Source organism: Ochotona princeps, chromosome 31 (assembly GCF_030435755.1).
Source record: "Ochotona princeps isolate mOchPri1 chromosome 31, mOchPri1.hap1, whole genome shotgun sequence".
Classification (NCBI taxonomy): Eukaryota; Metazoa; Chordata; class Mammalia; order Lagomorpha; family Ochotonidae; genus Ochotona; species Ochotona princeps.
The window spans coordinates 8,572,697-8,600,113 of record NC_080862.1 but is presented as its reverse complement, the minus strand read 5'-3'; the positions used below and the strand labels follow the sequence as shown (position 1 = coordinate 8,600,113).

At 45.9% G+C, this 27,417-nt stretch overlaps 1 protein-coding gene across 1 annotated transcript in view; it reads left to right on the top strand.

Moving 5' to 3' along the window:
• AOPEP (aminopeptidase O (putative)) overlaps positions 1 to 27,417 on the top strand; it is a 274,924-nt gene that overhangs the window by 17,480 nt on the left and 230,027 nt on the right. Inside the window, exons 4-5 of the mRNA XM_058657305.1 lie at positions 15,121 to 15,274; positions 20,934 to 21,179. Coding sequence (XP_058513288.1) covers positions 15,121 to 15,274; positions 20,934 to 21,179 — 400 coding nt within the window. The remainder of the gene's footprint in view (positions 1 to 15,120; positions 15,275 to 20,933; positions 21,180 to 27,417) is intronic.

Here is a 27,417-nt window from a genome sequence, read left to right as displayed (position 1 = left end):
TACCACCACCTTGTCCAGCCTGTCCTGTCCCCAGCCCTGGTTCTTATGTTCATCAGCCTTAGGTACAACCTAGCAGGGAAGTGCCCACAGTTCTCATGCCAGGCATGTTCCCAGGCCTATGTCCTGCACCTGCCAGGAGTTACTACAGTCAAGCCTTACATGACTTGTATCCAGTCCTGGCATTTACCAGCTGGTGCTACTTCCTAGCCTAGTCTGACCAACCCCTCTAGTCTCAGCTGTCAGGCTCACTTCTGGAAGCAGTGGCCCCAGTAGGCAAGTCCTGGAGGTTCCTCTCCCAGTGCTGGGTCTTGGTCTGCCAGTGGGTGCAGCAGCCTAGGCCAGCCTTGCCCATTCCCAGCACTATTCTCATGTGAACTGGTGGGTGTTATGGTCTAACTGGGCCCAGCCTACACCCTGTCCTGACTCTTGATCATACTACTGTGTGCCATAGACTGGCCCAACCTGACCTGCTCCCAGGCCTGGCCTACATGTATATGGATGGGTGTTGCAACCCAACATGGTCTGGCCTTCCTCTAGCCCAGCTCTTGAACTTATCAGCAGGAACTGTGTTTAGCAGGGCAGTTACTCAAGTTTCCCTAACAGGCTTGCTCCCTGTGCTGGATCTCATGTACCTGCAGGTGCTGCTGCTCTTGGGGACCAGTTCTGGCACTGATTGGTGGTACTGTGGCCTAGCCCGACTAGCCTATACCAGTTCCGGCTCTACTGATGGGTGCTACAGCTTTACCCAGCCTGGTCTACCCACAGTCCTGGCTCTCACACTCACCAGTGGGAGCTACAGCCCAACAGGGGAATCCCCAACGTTTTCCTACCAGGCCCAGTCTCAGCCCTGGGTCTTGGACATGATGGCAGGTGCTTCAGCTCAGCCTGGCCTAGTCTGCCTGCAGTCTGAGCTCTCACTGGTTAGTGTTGCAGCCTAGCCCAGCCAGGTACGGCCCATACCCTGTCCTGGCTCTTGCACATGCCAGCAGGTGCATCCCAGCCTAGCCTGGCCCCAGACCCAGCACACACAAATGCTGCTGAGTGCTACAACCCTGTTTGGCCTGGCCTGTCCCTAGCCCCAGTTCTGGGGTTCCCAGTGGGAGCTGTGGCTTAGCAGAGGAGTTACCCAAGTTCCCCTGCGAGGCCTGCTCCCAGCCCCTGATCACACACATTCCATCAAGCACAGTGCCCCTGCTAGGCATGATTTGCTCTCAGTCTGGCCTTTGCATGTGTCTGTGGGTGCTGCAGCCTGGCCCCATGCAGCCTCCTCAGCCTCGGCTCCTACAAGTGCAAGGTAGGTTCCTCTCAGTTGAGTTCTGTGGTCAGTCTGGTGCTCATCACCATACCCAGCTCTCTGCATAAACCTGCGGCGCTGCAGTCCCACTGAGGCAAGCCCGTGCATCTGCTACAGAATCTGCCCCCAGATCCTGTTCTTTGCCTTCTGGTGGATGCTGCAGCCTAGCCTTAAGTGATCCTCCTCCTGCTCGGACACTTGAGGTGGGCGCTGTGGCCTAGCCCAACCAGGCATTCCCCCCAGCTCCAGCTTTTGCTTGTGCCAGCGGGCTGCCAGTAATGCTATTTAGCTCATCCCACGTCTCTTACATGGGCAGGGGTCTTGGCCTGACCCAGACATGCCCTCGGGCCTACCCCCACTAACCCATTCTATCTCAGCTCCCTTGCCTGCCGGCTAGTGCAATGGCCTGAGGACATTATTGTTTTCCTTCGTTCATTTTTTTGTTTAGTTTTTGCAGAGTCTAATGTAGTATATTCCTATTTCCTAGAAAAATAAAATACCCTGCTTCGATGTTTTATGGGAAGCCTCTGGTAAATGAATAAGACTACTTAAAGCTCCTTCCAAATGAAGTCAAAAAAAAAAAAAGCATATGAATGAGTAAAAGGTGTTAAAAACTACATGTGCCCATGCATAAGATCATAAGATCTGATTTCAATTTTCCCTGTGAAAGTAAAACTAGACATTACTTCATTCTGGGCAAAATGCAGCTCTGTGTCTTGCCCAGTAGAGCCACACTCTGACACTCTCTTTCTCCATATTTTGTATGGGAAATTCCAGGAAAAAGTTAAGATTTCAGGGCCCAGACCCTCCTGTGTGCAATTGAAAGCCAACTTTTCCTCTCTCTTGATGGCTCAAAATGAGCAAAGCTGTTTAGACTGCTCCCACTGTATGCAACCAGGAATGACGTGAAAGGAAACAGTAAATTAGAAGCTATTTAGGAATGGTTATGATTAAGTGTTTTCCCCCCACAGAGCGAGAACGCAAGGTAGAGAAAGCTCCCTGTTTCTAAAACTGGAGAAGCTTTTGGGTCGGTGCACTTACATACGTGTGTCTTCAAGGAGCTGGCGTGCAGAGCAAAGGCATTCATCTTTTCACATCGGGAGGCTGCGGGTGAGCCCAGACTGTGCACGTTGGTCAGTTAGATGGCTCACATGCGCTTCAGCAATGATTGCACCAATTCTTCATCAGTTCATTTCTTGTGTTTTGTGATGTCTTGTCCACTATCTCTCACTTGCCTTCCTGGCCCTGCATTTACCATACACAGCATATGTGAAAGTCGTTATGATTCCTCTTGGTGTGTATATTCTTGCTGCTAGGGAATGTTTGCATGGTAAGTAAAGTACTAAAAGTTTGTGACTATCTGGAGCAGTAATACCTGTGTCCAATTCACTAATCCTTTTTTGTAGCTTTAGGTGAGCCAGATCATCTGCATGCTGGGTCAGAGCAGCCAGTGAGACTTGGCATCAAGAACCTGGTGTGGCTATTGCTTCAAGTGTTCCATTTGTCCCCAGGGACACCTCCAGGCCTATAAAGGCACTTGTGTTCTCAGTTCAGTAGGTGGCGCTCTTTTACCTAATTCATCCTTTCCTGGTTCCTGTATGCTTGGGGCAGCACCATGTTACAGAGAAGGAACTCCCAAACCTTGCTGGATGGTGTGGATGCTTGGTTGCAAACGTGGTGGCCTAACCTCACCCGTAGCCCTGCTTGGGGTAGTGCCAGTGCCTTTGGCCCAAGAGCATCTTCCTGTCTCCTTTGTTCTGGTGCTGACTACAGCCCTTGAGCAACAGCAGAGTACAACTAGGGAAGGACAGTCACACTGTGAATACTGAAGAGTGGCTTGCATGGTTTCAGAAAGAATCAGGTTGCACGGGGCCGTCCGACAAGATGGCTCAACAAGTTAATCATCTGCATGCTAGTGCCGGCATTCCATATGGACGCTGGTCCCTGCTCCACTTCCCATCCAGCTCCTTGTTTATGGCCTAGGAAAGGAGCAGAGAATGGTCCAAACCCTTTAAGACTGCCTGCACCCATTTGGGAGACTTGAAAGCAGCTCCTGGCTCCTGCCTTCGGAACAGATAGGCTCCAACCATTGTGGCCATTTGGAGAGTGAACCATCAGATGGAAGTGTGCGCGCACGCTCTCTGTCTCTCTCTCTCTCTCTCTCTTTCTCTCTTTCTCTCTTTCTCTCTCTCTCTCTCTCTGCCTCTCCTCCTCTCTGTAAGTCTGCCTTTCCAATAAAAACAAATGAAGCTTCAAAAAAAATCGGACCATGTAAACTTGCCATTTAGACAATAGTGGCAAGAGAGACAGCTGGAGTTTGCTGAAAAACCTAAGCACTGGAGAAGGGACGGCAGAGAGTGGCCCGAATGGGGAGTAATCCTTTCTTTTTTGTCTGTATATAATATTTATTGTGCCTGTGTATATATAGTTCAAAACATACAGCATACACATTACATATGATATGTCTGTGTGTACTTATAAATACACATATTCCTCTGCATAGTGTCAGGCAAGCATCTTGAAGTTGGAATATGGAGTTTTTTCAAATAAATTCAACATAGGGGATAGTTTGTGTAGGAAGCTGAGAAACCAGAATTGAGGCTAGAGAAGGAGGCGATCATGAGGTAGGGAAGGGCATGGACCGTGGAAGATCTGAGGAGAGCAGTAGGCTATGTTAAATGACTGTGTGTCAGTTCCAAGAGCTTTGTGCTGTTTGTCTAACCCTGAGTGAAGAGGTTTATAATGTAAAAATGGGTGCTTGTGACAGGAAGCAGTCAAGTGCCTGTTTCAGTTTTCAGTGGAAACAATAATTTTTGAAACACAGGAAGGTCTGTGAGATGCTTCACTGTGGAAAGGGAAGCCATGTGCCCGGCCTGTGCAGGAGCAGAGCAGGTATGGCTTTGTGTCCTGTCGAGCAAGCTTACCAGGACTCTGCTAAGATGGGCACGTCTGCTTCGCATACACCTCTGATTGAATTTACTGTTGGTGGGCGTGGCTGATGTGTAAAAATGGCTTCTCTTAACTTTCCCCTTCCTTTCTTGTATTATTTTTTTTGTCCTATGAAAATTGTTTTTTAAATGATGAGTACTGTTTTTCATAGGTGGCAGATAAAAAAAAGTTCTCCGTTGCTCTCCATGAACTCATTCCTACTCCGTGGTGTCCTTCCTTGCTCTTTCTTCAGTGCTAACTCCTCCCTCTTCTTTAGGACATGGAAACTTCAGAGCCACTCAAAGCACGGCTTTAGAGTAGTTCGTGAGAAAGAAATTAACGTCATTATGTTGGTATTCTAATAGTTAAGATAGCTTCCTTTTAAACTACTTACTTAGGCCCAGCACTGGCATAGTAAGTAAAGACCCATGACACTGGGGTCTCAGACGGGTCCTCTGTCACGTGTGTCCTGGCTGCTGCGGTGTTGATCCGGTTCTGTGCTAATGGGTTGGGCAGAGCAACAGAGGTGACCCAAATGCTTGGGCCTCTACACCCACGTGGGAGACCCAGATGAAGCTCCTGGCTCCTGGCTTCAGCCTGGTCCAGCAGTTGGCCTTTTTGGCGATCTGAGTAGTGAGCCAGCAAGTGAGGATTTCTCTCTCTCTTTCTTCCTCTCTGTCTCTATCCTTTACTCTTGGTAACTGATTTTTAACATAAATACATTTTTAAAAAACACTACATTTTTAGCTGATTTTTGATTTGAAAATGGACCAGTTCCCAATCTGTTTTTTTTTTTCAAGATTTGTTATTTTTATTGGAAAAGCAGATTTACAGAGAGAATGAGAGACAGAAAGAGAGCTTCCATCTGCTGATTCACTCCCCAAGTGGCTGCAGTGGCCAGAGCTGAGCTGATCTGAAGCCAGGAGCCAGGAGCTGCCTCCAGGTCTCCCACGCAGGTGCAGGGTCCCAAGGCTTTGGGGTACCCTCTATTGGTTTCCCAGACCACAAGCAGGGAGCTGGATGGGAAGAGGAGCAGCTGGGACATGAACCAGCGCCCACATGGGATCCCAGCACGTGTGAGTCGAGGATTTAGCCACTGAGCCATCGTACCAGACCCCCAGTCCTGTTCTAGGGAGATTAATTTGGCTCTAGTAGCAGCTGGTTACAGGAACAGTATCTCATATGCTGCATCTGCCGTCGTAGAGAAACCAAGAATGAGAGCTTTTCTCCAGAAATGTGTTCTCTCCGGAGAAGCTGCTGTAGGAGCTCTGATCCCTGTCGGAATCGGAGGAGAGAAGTCTGTAGCTTTGCAGAATGTGTCCTGCAAGGGGGCTGCTCCCCTGCGTAGTCAGAGAGCACTGTTGTGTCCCGGCCCCTTCCTCCTGCCCCCTCTGTGAGCTAGCTCATCTCGTGAATCCTGGCCTGGCTGTGAAATCCCTTCGTGTGAAGGGCCCCTGGCCTCTGCCGAGGCACAGCTCCGGGTTGGTTGGAGAGTACAGTGTGTTCTCTTTGTTTTGCAGCTGTGTGGTGAGGGAGTCTCGTGCAAGTGTATTGAATCAAGAAGCAAAAGGAAAGCATTGAGGATGGCTCATTTCAAGTAAACACCATTTCAATAGTCTCCAAATGGCCCGTCCTATATGAAGTCATACAGGATGCCCCCTTTAGGCTGTCATTCTTCAGTGGATCGCTTTGTGTGCACTGCATTTTAATGCCACTCAACCTAAGCTCCCATATGTGGGCCTCATCAGGGCATGAGTTTCTGCGCACATGTGGCAGCCATACCTCCAGCATGCGCCGCTGCTGCTGCGGAGCGTCAGCCGGAGCAGCGAGGCAGGCGGCGGTTGGGAGGGGAGCTTGCAGACTACGCAGATGATGACGACAGTGAATCACGGTGATGACAGGGACAGCACTTAGCGTTTCTTGAACACTTACTATGTGCCAGGGACCAGCCCTAGTGTTTCCTGTGCATATTGTCTAATTTAACCCTTACCTGCTGTTATTCCCTTGTTACACGTGAGGAAACCGATGGCCAGTGAAGTTAAGCGATGTGTCCAGACTGGCACGTGGGAGCAGGAATTGAACGTCAGCTGTCAGATTCCAGATTCTAAAGCAACCAACTCTCACCAGTTAGTTCAAATAGTAGACAAAACAGCGGAGGTTTCTGTCTTTGGGATGGCTGCTCTGACATCTGGGGAAGGGTTTCCACCTTATTAGTTTGAGGGCTTTTGGTTTTTTTGTTTGTTTGTTTGGTTTTGGATCTTAGGTGGATTTTTCAAGACAAGGGTCAGGTTTCCCTATGGCAGCGGACGATCTTCATGTGAAATCAGACTCAGCGAAACAATCCATGAATGAACCGTTTTCTGCCTAATGAGGGTTCTAGAAACATCCCCTGGCGATGCGCCTTTTCTGTGCAGTGGAAGCCATCAGTGGTCTCAGCTCTAGCTTCACTCGGGATCTGAGAAGAAACTTCTGGGCACACCACAGTGTCCACCAGGGTCTTGCAAATGGACTTCCTAGCAGGGTCCTTTTTGTTTTTAAAGATTTATTTATTTATTTATTATTGGAAAGTCCGACATACAGAGAGGAGGAGAGACAGAGGAAGATTTTCCCTCCATTGATTCACTCCCCAAGTGGCCACAATGGCCTGAACTGAGCTGATCCAAAGCCAGGAGCCTGGAACTTCTTCTGGGTCTCCCTCATGGGTGCAAGGTCGCAAGGCTTTGAGCTGTCTTTGACTGCTTTCCTAGGCCACAAGCAGGGAGCTGAATGGGAAGCGGGGATGCTGGAATTAGAACAGGTTTCCATAAGGGATGCTGGCGTGTTCAAGGCAAGGACTTTAGCCTCTAAGCTACTGCGCGCGGGGCCCACAGGGTCCTTTTTTAGCCAAGTTTGATCTACCCCTGTTTATCATTTGGTAGCCAGGAACATTTTTTATTTTTGTTTTAAAGTTTGAGTACAGGGACAGGTGTTTGGCTTAGTGGTTAAGCTGCTGGTTTAGATGCTCTTGTCCTATGTCAATGCACCTCGGTTCAAGCCCTGGCTCTGTTGTATGCGTTTGGGTGTTAATTTTCAATGTATTTTTTCTAACAGCAACAAAAACAACGAAACCCTTCATGCTTAAGTTCGTTATTGAACTTCAAAGAAGACCATGAGGGAACAATGACAGTTTTCAGAAATGTTTGATATAAGCAACTCAGATTCTGCCGTCACTCTTTGCTGTCTCACTCCAAACTCCAGGTCATTGAAGGTTTCTGACTTGAAATTGCTAATCTCCTATCTGAAGCCCTGCCCCTCTTGTACATCCCTCTGTGGCTTCTAATGGCCTCCTCCCATACCCGGAGATTCTGAACAAAGGTGCTGGCACACAGTGTGACTGGCCTAACAGACAACCTCTTATTCCATTAGCACTGTTTTCTCTGGGAAGTAATTGCAGCTCTGCTGTACCCACACGTCTCATCTTGTACAGGTGCTAGATGTGTACAGTACAAGAAGAGCAAATCCTCAGATCCAAAATCCAGTGCAGACACAGGGAGAACCCTGTTATACATAGATTGCGTTTTGCGCACCAGGGCCCTAAGTAGTGCCTGTCTACTCCTTATCTCCGAATTGGCCTTTTTCTTCCGAGTTACATTTTGTCATTGTTAATAGCATCTTTGAGAATCAAAATGTTATTGCCAAATAGCAAAAGAATTATTGCCTTTAAATGAGTTGTTTTAAGTTAGAAATGCCATATTTAAGAGTTGGATAATTCTGTTGGTTTTATTACCCTGTCAGTTCTTACGTCAGCCCTGTGTGTCTCCCGCCCCAGGCATCTCTCCTGTTTCACCGCACCCTACTGTGGCAGGCGATTTGGTGTCCGCCTTCCGTGTTGTTCAACAGAGTGCTTGGTTGTTCAAGGTTCATGCTTTGACTGTGCAGACAAGAGTTTATACTCTGCCCCTCCTCCACCGTACATATCTCTTTATGCAAATGCTCGCTTCTCACCGTAACTGATATCACAGTGACAGATTCACATGCTTTATGCGGTGTGCAAGGGGACTCCCAAGAGCGGTGTAAGAATGAGATTGAAATCTGTTTATTTTGTTGCAAAAAATGCTTGAAAGCCATACATGCATTTTTCATGCGTGTTTAAGACCCTCATATGACCCTTAAATTTCATTTTTTAAGATTTCTTTATTTATTTGAAAGGTGAAGATGCAGGGAGAGAAAGAGAGAGAGATCAATCTTCCATCTGCTGGTTCACTCCCCAAGTGACCACAGCTGCCAAGATTAGACCAGACCTGTCAGGAGTCTGGAGCTGCGTCCAGGTCTCCCCTATGTCGCCAGATGTGTACATATCCATACATATATGTACATATGGATGGGAAGAGCCTGGACTTAGGCTAGCCAGCGCTAGGCACAGAATCAAGGAGCCTGATCAGAAATGGAGCGGCCAGGACACAAATGGATGCTCATATGAGTTCTCTAGGCCTCCTACAATGCTGACCCCCTAAACTCATCTTTTCATTTTGTAGTCTATCAACTTTTTGAAGTACCTATAAATTATTTTACCTGTGTTTACTGTTTCTGTACATTATTTCTGTGCTACATGTTGGTTTTTGCTTGGAATTGATAATTGTCTTATTTTTTTAAAAGATTTATTTATTTTTATTACAAAGTCAGATATACAGAGAGCTGGAGAGATAGAAAGGAAGATCTTCTGCCCAATGATTTACTCCCCAAGAGAGCGCAGCAGCTGGTGCTGATCCGAAGCCAGGAGCCAGGAACATCCTCCAGGTCTCCCACACGGGTGCAAGATCCTAAAGCATTGGACCGTCCTCAACTGCCTTCCCAGGCCACAAGCAGGGAGCTGGATGGGAAGTGGAGCTGCCAAGATTAAAACCGGCGCTCATATGGGATCCCGGGGCATTCAAGGCGAGGACTTTAGCCACTAGGCCACAGCGCCGGGCCCTGATAATTGTCTTATTGTATATATTTTTTTTCTATTTTCTTGGTTTTCTATAAATTTATCAACCTCAAACTGCTTCAGAGTTATTTGGACCTCCTTTTGAATAACTTGACCCCAGGCCTGGCGCAGTAGCCTAGTGATTAGATCCTTGTCTTGCAACTGCTGGGATCCCATGTGGGTGCAGGTTTATGTCCTGGCTGCTCCACTTCCTGCTTGTAACCTGGAAAGGCGGTAGAAGATGGCCCCCGGCCTTGGGACTCTGTACCTGTGTGGGAGATGCAGAAGAAGCTCTGGGCCCTGGCTTCGGATCAGTTCAGCTCTGGTCATTATGGCCACTTGGGGAGTAAAACAGCAAATGGAAGACCTTTCCATTTTTCTTTCTCTCTGTGGATCTGCATTTCCAATAAAAAATAAATTTAAAAAAGTTTAAATTACTCTGCCATGTCATATTTTGCTATTTCTTTTTTAAATATTTATTTGAAAGACAGTCTCTCTCTCTCTCTCTCTCTCTCTCTCTCTCTCTCTCTCTCTCTCTCTCTCGTGCACGCGCACACACACACACAGAGTGAGAGGTAGGAGAGAGAACTCTTCAATCCACTGGTTCACTCCCCAAGTGTCTGCAACAGCTGGGGCTTGACCAGGCCAAAGACAGGAGCCAGAAACTCCAGCAGGGTGGCCCTCATTGAGTGGTAGTACTATTGCTATAATCTACTCCCCTCCTGAACACATTAGCAAGAAGCTGGATGGGAAGCAGAGCTGGTGGACTTGAATTGGCACTCACACTCCCAGGCAGTGACTTAACTCACGCAATGCCAGCCCCCAGGAGCTTTTCTCCTAATTTCATCTTCCTGAAGCCACCTCTGTCGAGACTTTTTAACCTGCTTGGCTGAGCACACCTTGCGCTGTCTGTGCAGGTGGCCCTGGCTCCCCCGTCTCCATCGCTCCACAGGTTCCCCACGCTTCACTCCTGTGTTGGCTCATTCTTCCCACTCTTTCTTGATTTACTGCCTCTTTTTGAAGCATATTTCAGATACTCCAGTAACTTCTAGAGAATATAATGTGCGGGAGGTGAACCTTTTTAAAGACTCTTGCGACTGAAAGCTCTTCACCTCTTGCCTTTCCAGGAGCTGGTAGGATCTTGTCTTCCTTCTTCAGCTTGTAAATGTCTAGGATACTTACGTATCCTCACGTGGATAGATTTGTATTCATCCTGGGAGTCTTGTGCCTCAGGGGTTAGAAAGTCATGCTGTCTTCACTGTGAGTAGCTTTCTCCCACTGATGGTTATATCACTTGTCTCTTTTGAACTCATGAGGGAGCTTCAGAAAGTTCATGGAAGATGCATATTGTGGAAAAAACCAAAAACAAACAAAAAACCTCTGCCTGGTTCCAAAAGACTTTTGTGGCACCAAAGTCAACTTGACTTTTAATATCATTTTCCCCCAATTTTTTTCTTTTCTCTTTTATTTTTAATTTTATGGTACAATTCGATAGGCTCTGGGATTTTTCCCTACTCCCTCCCCATATTTCCTCCTCCCAACTGATTTCCCCCATATTACGACTGCACAGTACGTCAGGAGCAGTCATAAGTTCACCATTCTGTTATTGAAGAGTGTCCTGACATTGCTGGTTCAGCATCCTGTTGTCAAAATGTATCCAGCAGTTTCGTTGGGAGTCCGTCTTTGACTTGGAAGTAGGGGTGCCCACTGCATTGTATCTTCACATCTGGGTGTGATAGCCTCTATTATGCGATTACTATGCATTCCCTTAAATGAGAAGCCATGAAACAAAGTCAGTAGCAGGAGTAAAGAGTGCCCATTTGTATTAGAAGATGTTGGACCTCCTGAACCCCACTTCTGTCTTCCCTGTTTGCTCAGCTCTGAAAAAGATTTCCTCAGCTGTGTAGTCTGTCCCTTCCTTTTTAGTAAGTTTTTCTTTTCTCCTAACATGATTTAAATTCTCCATTTCTTAATGCCGCTTTTTTAAAAATAAAAATGCGAGGAGCTGGCACCATGGCATCACAGACTAATTCTTCCACCTATGATGCTGGCATCACACATGGGTACTGGTTTGTGTCCCAGCTGCTCCACTTCCAATCCAGCTTCCTGTTTATGTCCTGGGAAAGTAGCAGAGGATGGCCCAAGTCCTTGGGACTCTGTACTCACATGGGAGACCTGGAAGAAGTTCCTGGCTTCCAGCTTCTGATCAGCTCTGCTCTGACTCTTGTGGTCATTTGGGTAGTCAGTCAGCAGATGAAAAACTTTTCTCTTACCAATCTGTAAAATCTGTCTTTTCAATAAAAACAGTCTTTAAAAATATACTATACTGTACTGTACTATTTAGGGCTGCAGTAAATTCTGTTAATTCTCTGTACTTATATGATATTTCTTGACGTTTTCTTCTGCATAGTCACTGTTCTCCAAGCTCCTTTTTTCTGTTTGTTTTTGGCCCTCTCAGTCTTGCCGTAGTAGCTCTCTGACGCTGCCTGGGGTGTTTGGTTTGTCTGCATGTACTCAGGAGTAGAGGACCAAAACACCGATTGGAGGTTTGGAGCACACTCGTGGCACTGAACCTGGAGCTTCTCTGCAGGCAGTTCTTACGGAAGCCGCTGTATCCGTGTGCTTGGACACCTCCCTTGGTGGTTAGCTCCCGGAGTCTCCTGCCTGGAGATGAAAGTCTGACAGTGCTGTGGAAGCAAGTAAAGGGGATGTGGTTGATGGTCTGTGTATCCCATAAACATCTGTTTGTCCAATCCCACTGATTTGCCTTCAACTGCGCCATTCTTGCCCAACCCCCATCCTCTTTAGTACAAAGGCCTTCACTTAGAAACCTTCCCAAATTACCCAGTTGTGCAGGGGATGGGCTGGTGGCCCAGGTGTGCAGGGAATGGGCTGGTGGCCCAGGTGTGCAGGGCATGGGCTGGTGGCCCAGGTGTGCAGGGGATGGGCTGGTGGCCCAGGTAAGCGAGGGATGGGCTGGTGGCCCAGGTAAGCAGGGATGGGCTGATGGCCCAGGTATGCAGAGTTTTGGCTGGTGGTTCAGTAATGCGGATTGGGGTGGTCAGTCCTAGATCTGACCACTTCTTCACCTAATGTTTAGCCAGGCCTGCTTAGTTTAGTACTTTCTCTATACCAGAGCCCTTTGGGGGATGCTTATAGCAGGTAGAATGAGATGGGTCTCATCTTCCCTCACTGCTAATTTAGGATTCTGGTCTGCTATTTCGTTTGTTACTTTTCCATCTACATTCTAGCCTCCAGTATTTTAAAGGTTTTGTCTCCTGTTTTATGTCCTTAGTCTTAACAGTATACACCTCAAAAATCCGTTTATTGTCATATAACAAAGTCTAGGGGGATGAAGCAAGGTTGGCCTCATGAATTCAAGATTTTTTTTTTTTTTTGGCCTGAATGTCTTACTACTGTGTGTTTACGTACTCACTAAATCCCAAAGGTATGATTTTTTTTTTTAAAAAAATCCACTGACCCGTGGTTAAGACTCTAAAATGTAAATGTGCTTTAGAGAAAGAATGACAGACCACAACCTTTGATTAAGAAAATTCTGTCATTCAGGACGGACTTTTTGTGTTCAAGGCTCTCCAGAAGGTTGGTTCCTTCCCCCAGCTCCTTTTCCCTTCTTCCAGCTCCATCTCCCCGAGCGTTCCCACCTCCGCCCCACTCATTGTGTCATCCAGTGCAAACTGAAGTGCTTTGTGCCTTCTTGAAATGATCAAAAGCGACTGTCAAGTTACAGAGAATGAGGTGTTTGTGGGAAGGTAGAAGTATGGAGGAAATGGACACAGTAGAGCCTGTCATGTCCGCTTCATGTCATGCTTGCACCAAGGCTTCTGTGACTGTCCCAGCCCTCTGCATGCTGGCATGGTGTCAGAGTCCTTCAAGTCCCATAGGTGCCACACACGCCCCTGGGTTGGCTCCAGCATCGCGGGATTGTTACTGTCTTTCTGAAGAGAAGTGTACCTTCTGTGTCTTAGCCACAAGGAGAAGGGCCTTAGAAATGGACATTCTGATTCCAGGAGCAGGACAAAACTTTACAGACACATCTGAGAAAGGGGCTGCCGTAGCGGTGTGCTCACAGCAGTTCTGAGCAAGCCCTTCAGAATTCCTCCTTCAAGAGTCGCCTCTCACCGCTAGTGACTTCCAAACTTGAATGTCACTGGAAGTTGTGTTTGTTTTTCCCGTTATGCCTTGGTCTCAGATTTAAAATTGGATTGTACCTTACAGGAGCTCTGAAATGTATTTCTTTGCACCTAAATTGCTAGACTTTCAGAAAGGCCCTGTGAAACTTTATGAGATATCCAGAATCCGTTAGACAAAGCCAAGCGTATGGAGATCGAATTTCTAACCTATATTGATTTTTACTGGAAAAGCACTTTGAAAAAAAAAAGTCATGTTAGACCTTCTAGCTGGTGTGGGCATGTTAATATTTTGACTCTGAATTTAACATCTTGGCCACTCATTGGACAACTCTGGGCCATTTCATGAGTGTTTAACCTTCAAAATTTAAAGCAAGAAGGATAATAATATCCCGTGTAAAGGACTTTGTAAGACAGCTAAAAGAGTGGTGTCCCATGGGGAAATCGCTGCAATAATGTGTTCATGATGTGGGGTGGTGTCAGTTTCCCATCAGACACAGAATCAGTTGTTAGCATGTGGTTAGGGGAAAAAAACAAAACTAGGTTAAATCAGTTTGTGTGGTTCATTTCAGATTTCAAAATTCTGTCCTAGCAGTGAGGGAAATATAAATGCTGTAAGTTACTAATCACACATTCCTTTGATAAGAGCTTTCTTTAAGCTTTGAACTAAGGGGATGGTACAGAAGGCTCAGTTGCAATCCCAGCCCTGTTCCAGAGTAGCTGGGGTCCTTGACTGTGCTGAGCATGCCTTCTCCTGTTTTCCGTATGTTCAAAGAGTAGGAGAGTAGCTGAACACAACAAAAATGGGTGTAAAGCCTGAACCCAGGGACTCCCTTCCCTGGGGTCACATGATTTCCTTCATAGTCTCAGTATCCCTTATCTGAAGTGTCTGGGTCCCAGTTTGTTTCAGATTTTGAAGTTTTTTTGAATTTGGGAGTACCAGTGTTGATGTTACTGGTTGAGCATTCTTAATTCAAAATGTTGAGATCTGCGTTAATTTTAGGCTTGTTTTATTGAATTTAAACAATAGTTCTCACACAGAAGTGTGATTCTTTTTTTTATTATTATTTTAAAGATTTGTTTCTTTTTATTTGAAAGGCAGATTTACAGAGAGAAGGAGAGAGGGAGAAGGACGTCCTATATGCTGGTTCACTTCTAAATGGCCATGACGGCCGGAGCTGAGCCATCTGAATCTGAGAGCCAGGAGCTTCTTCCAGGTCTCTCACATTGCTGCAGGGACTCAAGGACTTGAGCCATCATCCACTGCTTTCCCAGACCATGTGCAGAATCAGCAGTGGAACAGCCAGAGCATGATTCCCGCACTCATAAGGGAGCTCAGTGCTGTAGACAGAGGATCAGCTAGCTGCACCACTGTGCCAGCACCCACATATGTGACTGTTTTGTGACTGAATGGTCACTGAATAAATTCTTGAATCAATATTCAAGTATCAAACACATTGTTTTATACCAAAGACGGTGCTAGGCCATCACGTGAATAAGGTCCACTCTTCTCTGTTGGATCCTACAATGATGGCCTTCTGTGTTTGCAGCTGAGAGTGACCACCTCCATCACTACCCCCTTCTAACCTTACTGGCAGGCCTTCAGTCTAAGCATGAGGAAAGAGCCATATCCCCTCAGTGGGCTGGAAACCACCTTCCCATCTGTGTTTGTTTTTCCTGAGCCCTGAAGTAATGCTTCCGCTGTGGATGTGACCTGCCTCAATCGTAGGAGCTCTTCAGGTGCCTTAACTGGAAGTTGAGAACCATATACTCCCTCATCATGGTCTTGGTCTTTCTGTTTGTAGGGTGCTCAAGCTGGCATTACTACGTAACCATGCCGATGCCCGCTTCCACATTCACGATTGCAGTGGGATGCTGGACTGAAGTGATGCCCGAGACACGCTCATTGGATGATCAACCGTCACAGAGCCCCTTCCCGTCTTCCAAGGCCGACTCCAGGTTTGTGTGTGGAAACTTGCAGAAAAACAAACACTTGATGGAGCAGTGTGATGCATTTCTTCCAGGCACTGGGAATATGAGTCATTCCTGCTGAGAAACTAAGCCAAAATAGGATTAATCAAAGCAGGAAAAGCCCTGCTGGGAAGGAAAGAGAGTGAAGAGACAGAGATGTGGGCATATTGTTCCTGCAGGAAGAGAGAAGAAACGTAAGGGTCTGTGCAGGTCCTCTGTGGCGTCAGGAGAAATGCTTTCTTATGTTCGACTCGGTGCTTCTTCCTATGTCTTTTAGCATGGGATTGTGGTGCTTACATGGTCAAATGCATCATGAAGAAGCTGTTGGTCTGATGGGTCACTTTATACCATACCCGGCTATATCTGTTCCAGTGACTGCTGCTGCCCGTGCATCGTAGGGACAGCTGCCCTCGCTGGGCCTGGTTGGTCTCTTCAGGGCCAGGGGACACATGGAAGCTGTCACTAGGTCATTATGATAAGACTGCTCCTCAGTCAGGATTCGCTAACTTCACTGATGATTTCTCCTTTTTATCAGAAAGGGTCAGAGAAAAATCAGTGTTAGATTTCGGATGGTTTTCATGACACATAGTTCACTGGCTTTTTACTTACAGCCTCCCCCGAAGTCCAAAGTTGCTAGATCAGAGAGCCAAAAGGGGAGAGGGCTGTATGCAGAAAGAACAAGTGTGCATCATGCTTTATTCCTAGGACAAATCAAATCATTTTCCAATTTATTAAAAAAAATTAAATCAGTGGGTTTTTTTAATATATAGAATAATGGCGCAGATAGTTAACTTATCCTTAAAAACCAACTAAGATACACTTGACTGCGCAGATCCCTCTCGGGTTGGTTGTGTTGGGCTCGCCGCAGTGACTGCAGTGGTTGGAGTCTCAGAGGCGAGGCAGTGTGCTCTGTCTTATGGCGGGCACACCTTATGGCCTGCATTGGGGTTTTTTTTTGTGGGGGGAGTAGGGGAAGAAGGGAGGTGATGTCCACTTGTTGCACAGGAACACGTCTGTTTTGGGCCACCTTCCCCGAGTTCCATGGACCATCCTGCATTGCTTGTTAGACTCTCCTCATGTCCTCTAGAGGGAAGAAGAGAACTGTAGACACGAGTGGGCACAGTTCGTGGACGAGAGGCCTACTCGTGCTCTCTTTCCCTGCTCTGAGATGTACATCGTCTGCATTTGGCAAGTGAGGGAGGCCAGACTTTCTGCGTGAGGTCCGGAAGCCCTAGAGAGTCTGTTAGATTCACAGTGCACTTGATATGTACAAGAAGTAAACTCTTTGTGGTAAGCCCCTGAAACGCTGGGGTTGTTTCTTATACAATATGTCCTAGCTTATCCTGAATTGATACAGAAGCCATTGATTGATTTGATCTCAGGCAGTCTTGATCCAAATATTATCTGATTTAGCCCTAAGATTAAATATGCTTGAATACCAGAAAGGCTGTATTTCTGTTTTATAGTTAAGGATGCTGATACTCAGAGAATAACTTGTTCATGTTCAGTTAACAAAGCCTGGATTCGCATCCATGCCTGACTTCTCTGAAGAGACAAGTTAGTCTTAACCTGAAAATTTTAAAACCCATGCATCACCACAGTCTATATGCCTTTCTACATGAAGAGTCACAGGCGTGGTGCTCTTACAAATGGAATGGGTGTGTGCCTTGTTGGAAGGAAGACTTGAGTTGAGAACACTGCCTTTGAGCCCGAGGGTACTGTTCTGACAGGTTGGATGTGGCTCTGAGCAAAGTGGCCGTTTCCTTACCTGTCGAGTGAGGACTGCTCTGCTCGGGTTTTTTTAGACTGACTTTTCCTAGTGAAGAAGTACTCTGCTGTCCATCTGAAGCTTCAGGGGGAGAGATATGCAGTGGAAAGTGCTGGGCCTTAAGAAGACCAGGGGAAGGCCAAGCAGGAATTTTGCCGTGTGGCCATGTTCCCAGAAGACACAGGGTAGGGGCGTGGGCAGAAACCATGACTCTCCTTGCCCAGGAGCAGCTGCAATGTCTTCTCACTGTTACTCTGAGAGGAGGAGGGAATGGCCAAATCAAGTGGGGATTCTGGGAGGAGATGATGTTAACAGTTCCTGAAGGGGTTCAGGGGAAGGAATGGATGTGTACTGCTCCTCTCTTGTTACTGAGCACAGACCCAGCTAAGGAGAATCAGCATCAAGGTTTTGGTACTGGCAGAAGTTGGCTGGACGGTAATACTCCCATCTCCACATCAGATACATTCATCCACACCTGCCAACCCAGCTGGACTGCTACCGTGTCCACAACATAGATGCAGAGCCTGCCTAACCCACGGCGAAGAGGAGGCCGCAAATTACACGCTCCCAGGGAGAGTAGACCCACCAAGAGAAAACACAGCATGGCTGAGCCAGTTGGGTGAGCTGGAGAAAGAGGGCAGGCGCCACTCTAGGGAGGCTTTTGTTTTAGGGAGATGGGAGACTGGGGGAATCGAGTTCTTCCCACACTCCCCACCACATCTGATAGACTGTGACTGAATTGCCACTTCATTTATCAATGTGCCTTTCCATCAGAACTGTACTGCTGATAAAATAATGGCTTACATTTGCTTAATCCTACCCTGGCTGCGTGCTTCAGTGTGTGCCGCCTGCAGCCGTCAGAAAGTGGCTTCGTGTTTTCATCCGTGAGAACGCTGATGCGGTGCTGAGTTTGCCAACAGAGGCGCTCTGAAGTGCCAATCGCAGTGGTGGGTTTTGCTTATGTCCACATCTGGTCCCCCTTGCTTTCCCCAACTCCTCTACCCCTTTCTACTTCAAACATTCTGAAAACCCCCAGTTAAATTTATAGAAATCTAACTTTTAGAGGGGGCCTCAGATACCATAGGCTTTCATTTGCCTAAAGTGTTCATCTGGGTTCCAGAAATTTGGCCAAAGTGTCGGTCACTGAACTTTTGATCACTGTTCACATGACCTAACTTGTAGGAAGAACATTCCCTCTTCCAGCTCTTTTTTCACACCGGCTCCAACACACTCTGGGTTAGCATTTTCGTAAGTGTATTAGTTATAAGGCACTCACACGCACCATAGAAACTGTATGAATTTTATTCAGCTGCAGTGTAACCTTTTCCAGCCACAGGGGGATCTTTGTACTGTATTCTGTTAACCTCTCAAGTTCTTTGTTGGGGCCGTACAGTTCTAAGCATAGCATGGAAACTTGGATAAAATCCAGAGGAACGCAGCAAAAATGATTCAAGGCACAGAAAATGAGTGCTGTGAAGAAGGAAAGCCATTGAGTTTATTCACTCTAGACAGAACTTGGTGGGGATGAGATCTAATTTAGAATTACAAAAGCATGTGAAAGATTGCCGTGAAAGGAAGATGGATGGGCACATGGACGACTGTACCTGACTTTACAAAAGTACAGTATTCCTCTTTGAAGAAACAAGGTTGTCATGTGAAGGAACAGTCTTAAGTTGCATAGTCATGGTGCAGAAAAAAACTTAGTTCTTGTTTGCTTGTTGATATGTTTAATGAGAGAGAGAGAGAGGAATTTTACTTACTAGTTCATTGCTCAAATGCCCACAATGGCAGGGAATAAGGAACGGGCCGTGGCTGGAGCCAGAACCAGGAATTCAGTGTCGGTCTGCCATGTGGCTGGCAGGAGCCCATCACTACTGCCTGTCCGAGTTTACATTATGAACCAGGATGAGGAACTGAATTTGGGTACTCTGATGTGAAATGTGGGCATCTTAATCCAGAGGCTAACTGTCCAGTCCAGGTTGTTCAACTTTTATTAAAGTGTGGGACATACAACAGAATTCTTGGATCCTAAGTGTTCAGCTTGATGAGTTTTTGGCAATCATTACCAGTCTTAAGCCAGATTCTGACAATCCAGTAATTTCCTTTACAGCCCTTTCACATAAGCTCTTGGCCCCTACAGCAGCTGCTTTTGTGAGATCATATTAGAGGTGAAGAGGGACCCCAGATCAGGTCTTAGTTACCTAGGCTGAGAACAGCCACCAGAGCCTGACTACTGTGTGAGAGCCCACAAGTGCTTTTCCTGACACTGTATCCATTCTCACTGGGAAACTTACTGGTCTCCTTTGCACGTGGCTTGGTTCACTTTAATTTCTGCATTTTCTCCACGCCCCCCAGGCTTTGATCATGACAAATCATGCTCATTCTTGCAACCAGAATAATCTAACGTGTTTGGAAAGCTTCTCCAAAGGGGACTTACTGTTATAGCATAGTGCATACCTGTGAAAATGCATTAGAGAGAGATATTGCTGTGGTGAGTTCAAGCAATGGCCATTTTCGCTGTGATGGAATCTGTGTGCCAGTGCAGTACTTGCCATTGGGTAGATGCTGCAACCTTTCAGTTCTGTGTTTACCAACTACCACTGGTACCCACTCTCTCCATGAGATAGAGTCATCAGTTCAGAGACTTTGGCCCTAGGTCAATATCCCATTTTCTTCCTTTCTTTTCGCGTCATCGTGGCAGAAGTTTTTATGGCTCTCCAGGGATGGAATATCGTCGGTCTGGAAGCTGTGTTCTGTTTACCACACCAGTGAAAGGCGAGGCTTCCTAAAGTAACTCTCTGGGTCTTCTTAGCTGGCCTTGAATGGGTGGAAGTCACTTGGTAAATTTGGAGAGGAGTTGCTGTTCCAGGCTAGTGTTCTAACATGTGCTGGTACTCTTGAAGATTTTTTTCAGTGTTCGCTGTGAGTCAAGTAAGCATTTATAGTTAGAATTACGATTTATAATTTAAAATTCAAGGGGTTCTCCATTGTGTTGGAATAAAGGCTTGTTAACAGGTGAAAAAACAGTGGTCCCTTTGATGTAGTTTTCTTTGGGTTGATAAGTTCTTTGGAGGCCTGTGAGTCAGGTTCTAGGAATTCCCTTTCAGCCTCGCCTTTGTCGGAATAACTGGCAGTGGTCAGATGGTGCAGGCTGTGCTCTGGTCTGTTTTCCCTTAAAAGGTTGATTTGGTTAAATTTGTACCAAACATGGATTTGGGAAGATACTAGCCCAAAAGTGCTTCTGTACTCTTTAACGGCAACCTCTGATGGACTTTATAAAGAATCCTGAGATTAACTTTTTAGTAAAATGAGTTGTGTTCTTTGGATAAGTTTGAACCTGTGGCTGCCATGTGCTCCATGTTCTATTGGAGTCCAAAGCTTTCATTCTAGGAAATTTCAGAATGGGGTCTCTTACTTGGCAGGGTTGTTGCATCCTGTCTGAGTTGTGAATCTTCTTTGATATGGTGGAAAGTGTTTATTTTTTCTCCTGTGGTGATATTTGAAAGTATGTCACTGACAGCAGCAATTATTTCTGTTTTGATAAGAATTTATTTGGCTGTTTTGGGTCTAGCCTACCCCCACCCCACCCCTAGTTTATGCTAAAACATTTTATCGCTTTCACTTAACTTGAAGCTACCCAATCGACTTAGGAACATCAGTAAGAATTGTGATTTTGTTGTTGTTGTTTTTTAATTCATTTACTGCTTCACAGAAATAGACAAGCCTAGAATTCACATGAACAGTCTTTGCTTATGAGCCTGTCCGAATCACTGTCTGCTTAAAGTTGGCCATGTCTACCAGAGTCCCTCAGCACCAGGGCAAGCGGTATAAACATGACTTACCAATAAGTCCATCTATTTATTTCACGTTGTTCCCCAGATGTGCTGGTGTTTGCGGTCACATGGAATACCCCTGCCGCTTTCAGAATGCGACTGCCACCACTCAGAAGGTCATTCCGCATAGAGTCTTTGCCCCAGTATGCCTCAAGGGTGCCTGCCAAGAGACCCTCCTGCCGCTGCTCCCTCCCTGCCTCTCAGCAGCACATTCTGTCCTGGGAACACACCCGTTCTCCCGCCTGGATGTCCTCATCGTCCCTGCCAACTTTCCGAGTCTAGGGATGGCCAGGTACGTTGCTCTGTTGTGCCACTTGCAGTACATGCTTGGATTATTCCTCACTTTCCTGGAGCCCTCTTGGGGCCATTCTGTGTGATTGACATGGGAAGACCACAGTTGTTTAGGCTGGAACGTCTCATTGCTGCCTTGAGGTAGATGCCACCATGTCACGAGTCCTTGGATCTCCTTGGCTCAACTCAGACTTGCCTTGAAAATAAGAAGCTTACATTGCTGCTGGAACTAAAAGCATCATACTGTGTCCTCAGGGTGATGGATGTTGGATCGTGGCTGATCAGGGGCTGTTAGCTTAGGTGATGAGAGCATAATGCTAATGAGTCCAAGGTCATAGCATTAGGCTCTGGGCACAGTAACATGACCCAACCCCAAGGCCGCAGGCTGTTCACCTAATCCTGACCAGCTGTCTCATCCATTCTCACCACTGGTCACAAGAGCAACAACTCAGAAGCCTCCGTGTCAGAGAGACTGTGGATGGATCAGTGTAAATCCATTCCCCACTGCTCAGAAAAGCAACTAAAAGCAGGTGGCTTACTGCCAGGGCTGGGGGTGGGGGCATTCGCTTGTCTTGTTGTGATTTTTTCGTTTGTTTCTTTTAAGCAGTAAATGCATTGTGCTTACTGTGTCTTGGTTGGTTTCTGTAGAAAATTGAGACCTACAGGTTGAACCTTATTCCTAGGATTTGGTTAGCTAAAAATCACCAGTTAATGCCATGATTCCCTTAGTAATGAGTGGCTGTGTCGTCCTGAGAAAAGATAAGGGAGTGTGGTCTGAATTTTTCTTGGTTGTACTTCTATTTGGAAATCTTAATTATTAACAGTGAATATGCTTGACTAAGGATGGGAAAAGGGAGCTCATCAAAACATGTGACTTTGGAGTTTTTCCCTATTAGTCAAGGAAATTTCTGCTGCCAATTAATTTCCATGCTTTTGAACAGCTGTCATTTGTGGTGTTTTCCCTGAAAACTGCACACATTCTTAGTAAAAATCCACGGGTAGAAAAGAACTGACCAGAACATTTGGCTTTTGATCTTTACTACATGCATGTATTTTTTTTAAAAAAAAGAAAGCTAGCTGGCTCGCCTTAATCCTTGTGGAGGTCTGAGAAAGTTATTGAGCTGATTTTTATCCTATATTTATGAAGATAATGGGAATGTAGAAAGCAGGATAATTATAGATATTTGGTACTGTGCATCATATAATTGTCTATATATAGAATTTGTCTTAACAAGGGGGCTTCTCTGGTGCCTTTGAAGAGTCTGCTGGACTTAATTTCAGCAGAATTATTGGTGAAGAAAGTGTTGTTCATTAACTGTTTCTCATTTGTACACAGTTTTTGAGGGGCCCTGTTTATTTGGGAGTTTTCAGTGCTTTATGAGAGCATGTTTGCTAACAGTTCCAAGTTGTGGCCCGAGGGAACTGTGGCCAGAGTGCTTTACCTACCGGGGCCTTGTTCCCGGCAGCTCCTTCCTGACACCAGTCTGCCAAAACCAGAACCTGCTGACCTGCAGGCCATTCTATAAAGTACTTCTTTTCAAGTTTTGCATGCCCAAGCAGGTAAGCTCTGTGCTTACTATTTAAAAAAAAAAAAAGATATTTAAAGAGATTTTAAACCTGCTTAACTCTGTATTTTTAAAATAATAAGGCTAAGTATCCTAAGGACAAATAGTACTGGGCACAAATGTCAGAAAAAAAATTGACGGTGATCATCACAGAGCAACAAGGCTGCTTTTATGCTTAAAAGCGGAGCACTGCACATTTAAAAATTTGTGGTTGGTTGTCAAATATCCTTTTCTGTTTTCTTCCTTGTTAGTCTGTGGAAATAAAGTCTGCCCAGTCTCGATGTTTTCCTGGGCTTCACGGCTACTCGCTGTCTTTGAACAGCGCCAAGGGGATTGTGGTATCTTCCACTGCCAGTTGAGGTGGGGAAGACGTTTTGTTTTTCCAAACCCTGACTTAAATTGATTCCACTTGCTGGGCTTGACTCTCTTGGGATCCCAACACCTTGAGCCACATGCCGCTGAGTGGGGTTTATGACTCAGCCTGGCTACTGGGGCCCTGCTGCTTTATTTATGGACAAGGCTTTGCTCGACAGAATGTCAACAATGACAGACTTGGAAGTCAACTCTGTTCCCTAAACAGAACTAGAGAAACCCTAAGGCTAGGAGGAACCATCCAGAAGGACCTCCTCACTGGACTTTGCCGCTCGCCTGTTAGGATACGCTGAGAGATCAAAGGATTTTTGTTGAATGGCATGGTTCTTTCTCAAACTCATGTTTTAGAAACATGTAGGCAAGGTCACAAATCCCACACTTCTGAATTTCTTCATTAGAATGAAAACCATTTTATACCACACACACATTATTTTTTTTGGCAAATGACATTCAACAACCCCACACGCACCAAAATGGCTAAATTAATCTTAACCGTGTTTGAGGGTTTTTCTTATAGTTTTTTTTTTCAAAATTCTGAGCTATATACATAAATAATTTCACTGTGTTTTAAAAATCATAAATCACAAATTGCACCAGCTGAAAACTCTTCTCTGACTCTGTGAGCCTGGTTCTGAAATTTCTGTGGCATGTATGATAATGAAAAGCCAGTGCATTAAAAGGTAAATAATAGTGTGCTAGAATTAGGAGTGTTTCTTCAGACATAGCACAAAATTAGAACTTTTGTCAACGTGGCTGCATGGTTTTAGTCCCCTTTGAATGTGATGGCAGCCATCTCTTACCCACACACGCTGCCCTGTGGCTTCCTGAATTACTGTTGCTGGAGAGATGCTTGCACTCTATTCCGATAATGAAAGAAAAAAAAAATCACTAGCTTGCTTTAAAGATGCTGTGTTGACCATGTCATCCCCACATTCCTCCTCATTTGGTACCTTTGCACTTCCGGTTTTATTTACCTCATTATTTTTGCTTCCCATAAACACAGAGTTGGCTATACGAATTGTGGACCATATACTTCTGGGATTGCGTGTTCTTGCTGTCTCTTTGAGGATCTGAATGCATTTTAAGTGACTCTCTCAGGAATAGAAGAGCTCTCTTCCCGATGCTACAATTAATATGTAATCATGTTCTGCCGTTTTCATTGTGTCTTTTTTATGTCCTCCGTGTCTTGGGCAGGGATTGAGTAACAAGCTGAATTTCCTAAGTATTGTGGAATCCACGAAAGGAGCTCTTATCATAATGCGCCCACTCTACATCGCAGTAAAGACAGACTCCTGGCAGGCGCTGGCACACGAACCCCCATCTCCCCTGTGGGTGTGCAGGGAATGCTCGGCTTTGTCCCCCGTCTTCCAGCAGTCCATAGCTTCGTTTCACAGGGCACAGTGAAGAGGGCAGAATCACCTTGATGTCCAAACATGACTGTTTAAACTTCTTTTCCCTCTGTATTTGAATATCAGGAATCTCCTGTAAGTTTGTTTTTTCTGGAGTGATTTTCTGGTTTTAGGTTACAGGATTTGTAAGAGCCCTGTGCTTTACAGCTCTGTCCCAGCTGACAGTTCTAGTGTAGCTTCATCCCTGGTGCCACTGGGACGATTGGAAGCAGGGGAAGGGAGTGACAGCAGGGTGGTTGATGCAGGTGACAAATGGTGCTTTCAGCTTTTTCCTGCTTTTTTGTCGTTAAGATAACTTGATTCTGTTTCAATATTTATGTATTTGAAAGACTTGGAGGGAAAGAGGGAGGGGAAGCAGGAGGAAGTCTCAGATAACCATTGCATCTTCCCTTAGCGGCCACTGGTCACTTCCGTGCAAACTTTGTTGATACAGTAGGTCATAGGGAAAGAAACAGTTTTTTTAAGTTTGCACATCTTAGCTTTTGAGAGTTTTTTTTCTTGTTTTGTTTTATTTTATTTTATTTTTATTGGAAAGTCAGATACACAGAGAGGAGAAGAGACAGAAAGGAAGAGCTTCTGTCTGATGATTCACTCCCCAAGTGGCCGCAACGGCTGAAGCTGTGCTGATCTAAAGCCAGGAACCAGGATCATCTTCAGGCCTCCTACGCGGTGCAGGGTCCCAAGGCTTTGGGCCATCTTTACTGCTTTCCCAGGCCACAAGCAGGGCGCTGGATGGGGAGCAGGGCATCCAGGATACGAACTGGCGCCCATATGGGATCCAGGAGCATTCAAGGCTGGGCTACCATGCCAGGCCCAAGGCTTTTTTAAAAACTAAACAAAAAACTATTCAATTGACAGATAAAGCACATAGAGAAATAATGATCAATTCCATAAATATCTTCAACACCGTTTACAGTAGAGAAGACTATCAGGCTCTACTACTCACAGCTTGTTCTTGAAAGATTTGATTGTGCAATAAAAGACTTGTGAATGCTTAGACTAGTTCCTGACTGTTGCATGCACAATTTTCTTAAGTACCTCAATTTGCAAATAAACGGTGTGCAGGTACATGCCCAAGAATGAATGCAACCAGCTTTCCCCTCCGCCCTCTCCTCCTGGAGTTAGACAGGGTGTTGTCCTGTTTATTCTTATCTCTCAGCCAATGTGTAATAGGATAAGCAAAACCCTACATGCTGGTACAAAGGGCCTGTTGTTTCCAGCCTTCTAATTGTGCTCCTTCTCTGCCGGGGGAAGGAAACAGTCATAAATTTCTGTCATTATCTTAAGTAGCAAGGCTCCACAGCTTTGGAAATTTTTCTTTGCTTGTTCTTTATTAGCTCCTACGTGAATTTTTGATCCTCCCAAACCCAAACCAGCACACTGTCAAGCAGTCCTTCTGTGGCCGTGGGGAGATGTGGGCCCCTGGTTTTAGGGCAGGATGCAGCCATAGTGACTCCTTCCCTCAGGAATCAGATTTTTGAGCCTCAAATTAGCTTGCCTTTCACTTCACCATGACCGACCCACAGCTCCTCTGCTTTGTCTGATGGGCCACGTCTTTCGGGTTTGCATGTATTTTGCTTTTTGTTACTTTTTTTTTTTCCTTCGACTGTAATCAGTCCTCCAATTTCTTTCTGCATACATTGTATTAAAAGTATTTTTAAAGTGTCGTTCCTTTCACCGCTTTCCAGTGAAACTCTTGGAACAGGTGGGTGTGAGTGGTACCAAGGCGCTTGTACTGTCCTCTCTGCTTCATTTTCATCTGTAAAATTTTAATCTCTTGTTTGCTGGCAACCCTGCTGTTGCTGTAGAGACGAACAAACAGAATGAGTCATGAGGAATGAGGCCCATGCCAGGCGATTCATGCCCCCCAGACGCATCTCTTTTGTTGCTTTCTTTGTGTCCAGTTCCTCCATTTTGTCTTCTACTTCTGGTTTCCTTCTGGGGACACCTATTTGACTCTCTTTCTCCTTTCTGCCATGTTTTGGTTCCTTCCTGCAAGACTGACTGGTATTTGTACAGTGCTGGTCACCTGGGTCTTTCAAAGTCCTTGCCTGTGACCAGTTTTCGAGCATTGATAATCCCAGCCTATCTGAGAGTGGGGTCGGTAGTTAGAATCTGTGTGTATGTCCCATTGTTTACAGAGTAGGTATAGGAGGATATTTGATGCCATCAAGTCACTTAGAGCCTGGGAGTCACAGAGATAAGAAAATGACATTCTGGGACAGCTCTTAGAGTTTGGGGGTCCTGACATGGCCAAGATCCACCAGTAGTGGTCTCTGAGGCCACATAGATGGGCCTGAAAGCTTCTCCTGGAAGTCAGAGCTTCAGTGTGATTGAAGACACACTGGAGGTCAGCAGGCAGTGTGGACTGGCTTTGCAGCAAGAGAGAGAAGCTGAGCACCAGATGGATGACAGGGACACATGAGAGCTTTGCAGTCAGGCGCGCTCTTCCACTGGGTAACAGGCCAGTTGAACTCAGCAGCTTTTGGCGTAGCCAGAACCCTCCTCTTGCCATCCAGCAGCTGTGTTGCCTGTCAGATGCAGGAGTAGCATTTTATCATCATTATGCCATGAGTGCTCACTCTGTGAAAGATTACGCTTAAGTGTTTTGTGTTCTTTGAACTGCTCTCCGCACACACGGACCAACAGTCTTACATTCAGAGAACACTGCTGGGGCCATCCTTCAAGAGAAGTTGTCAGTCCTTTGAAAGGCCTTCCCGAAGCAATCATCTCTCCACCACCATTTGTAATCTCTCTCTCTGTTCGGGTATTCGTAAGCCCTAATCTCTTCCAGTCCATGAGCCTGGCCAGGTTGGCCTTGCAGCACCACCTTGCCGTTTTCTAAGTGTAAAGAAAAGACTTTCCCCACTCTTCTTTCTGCTTATTTCTCTCC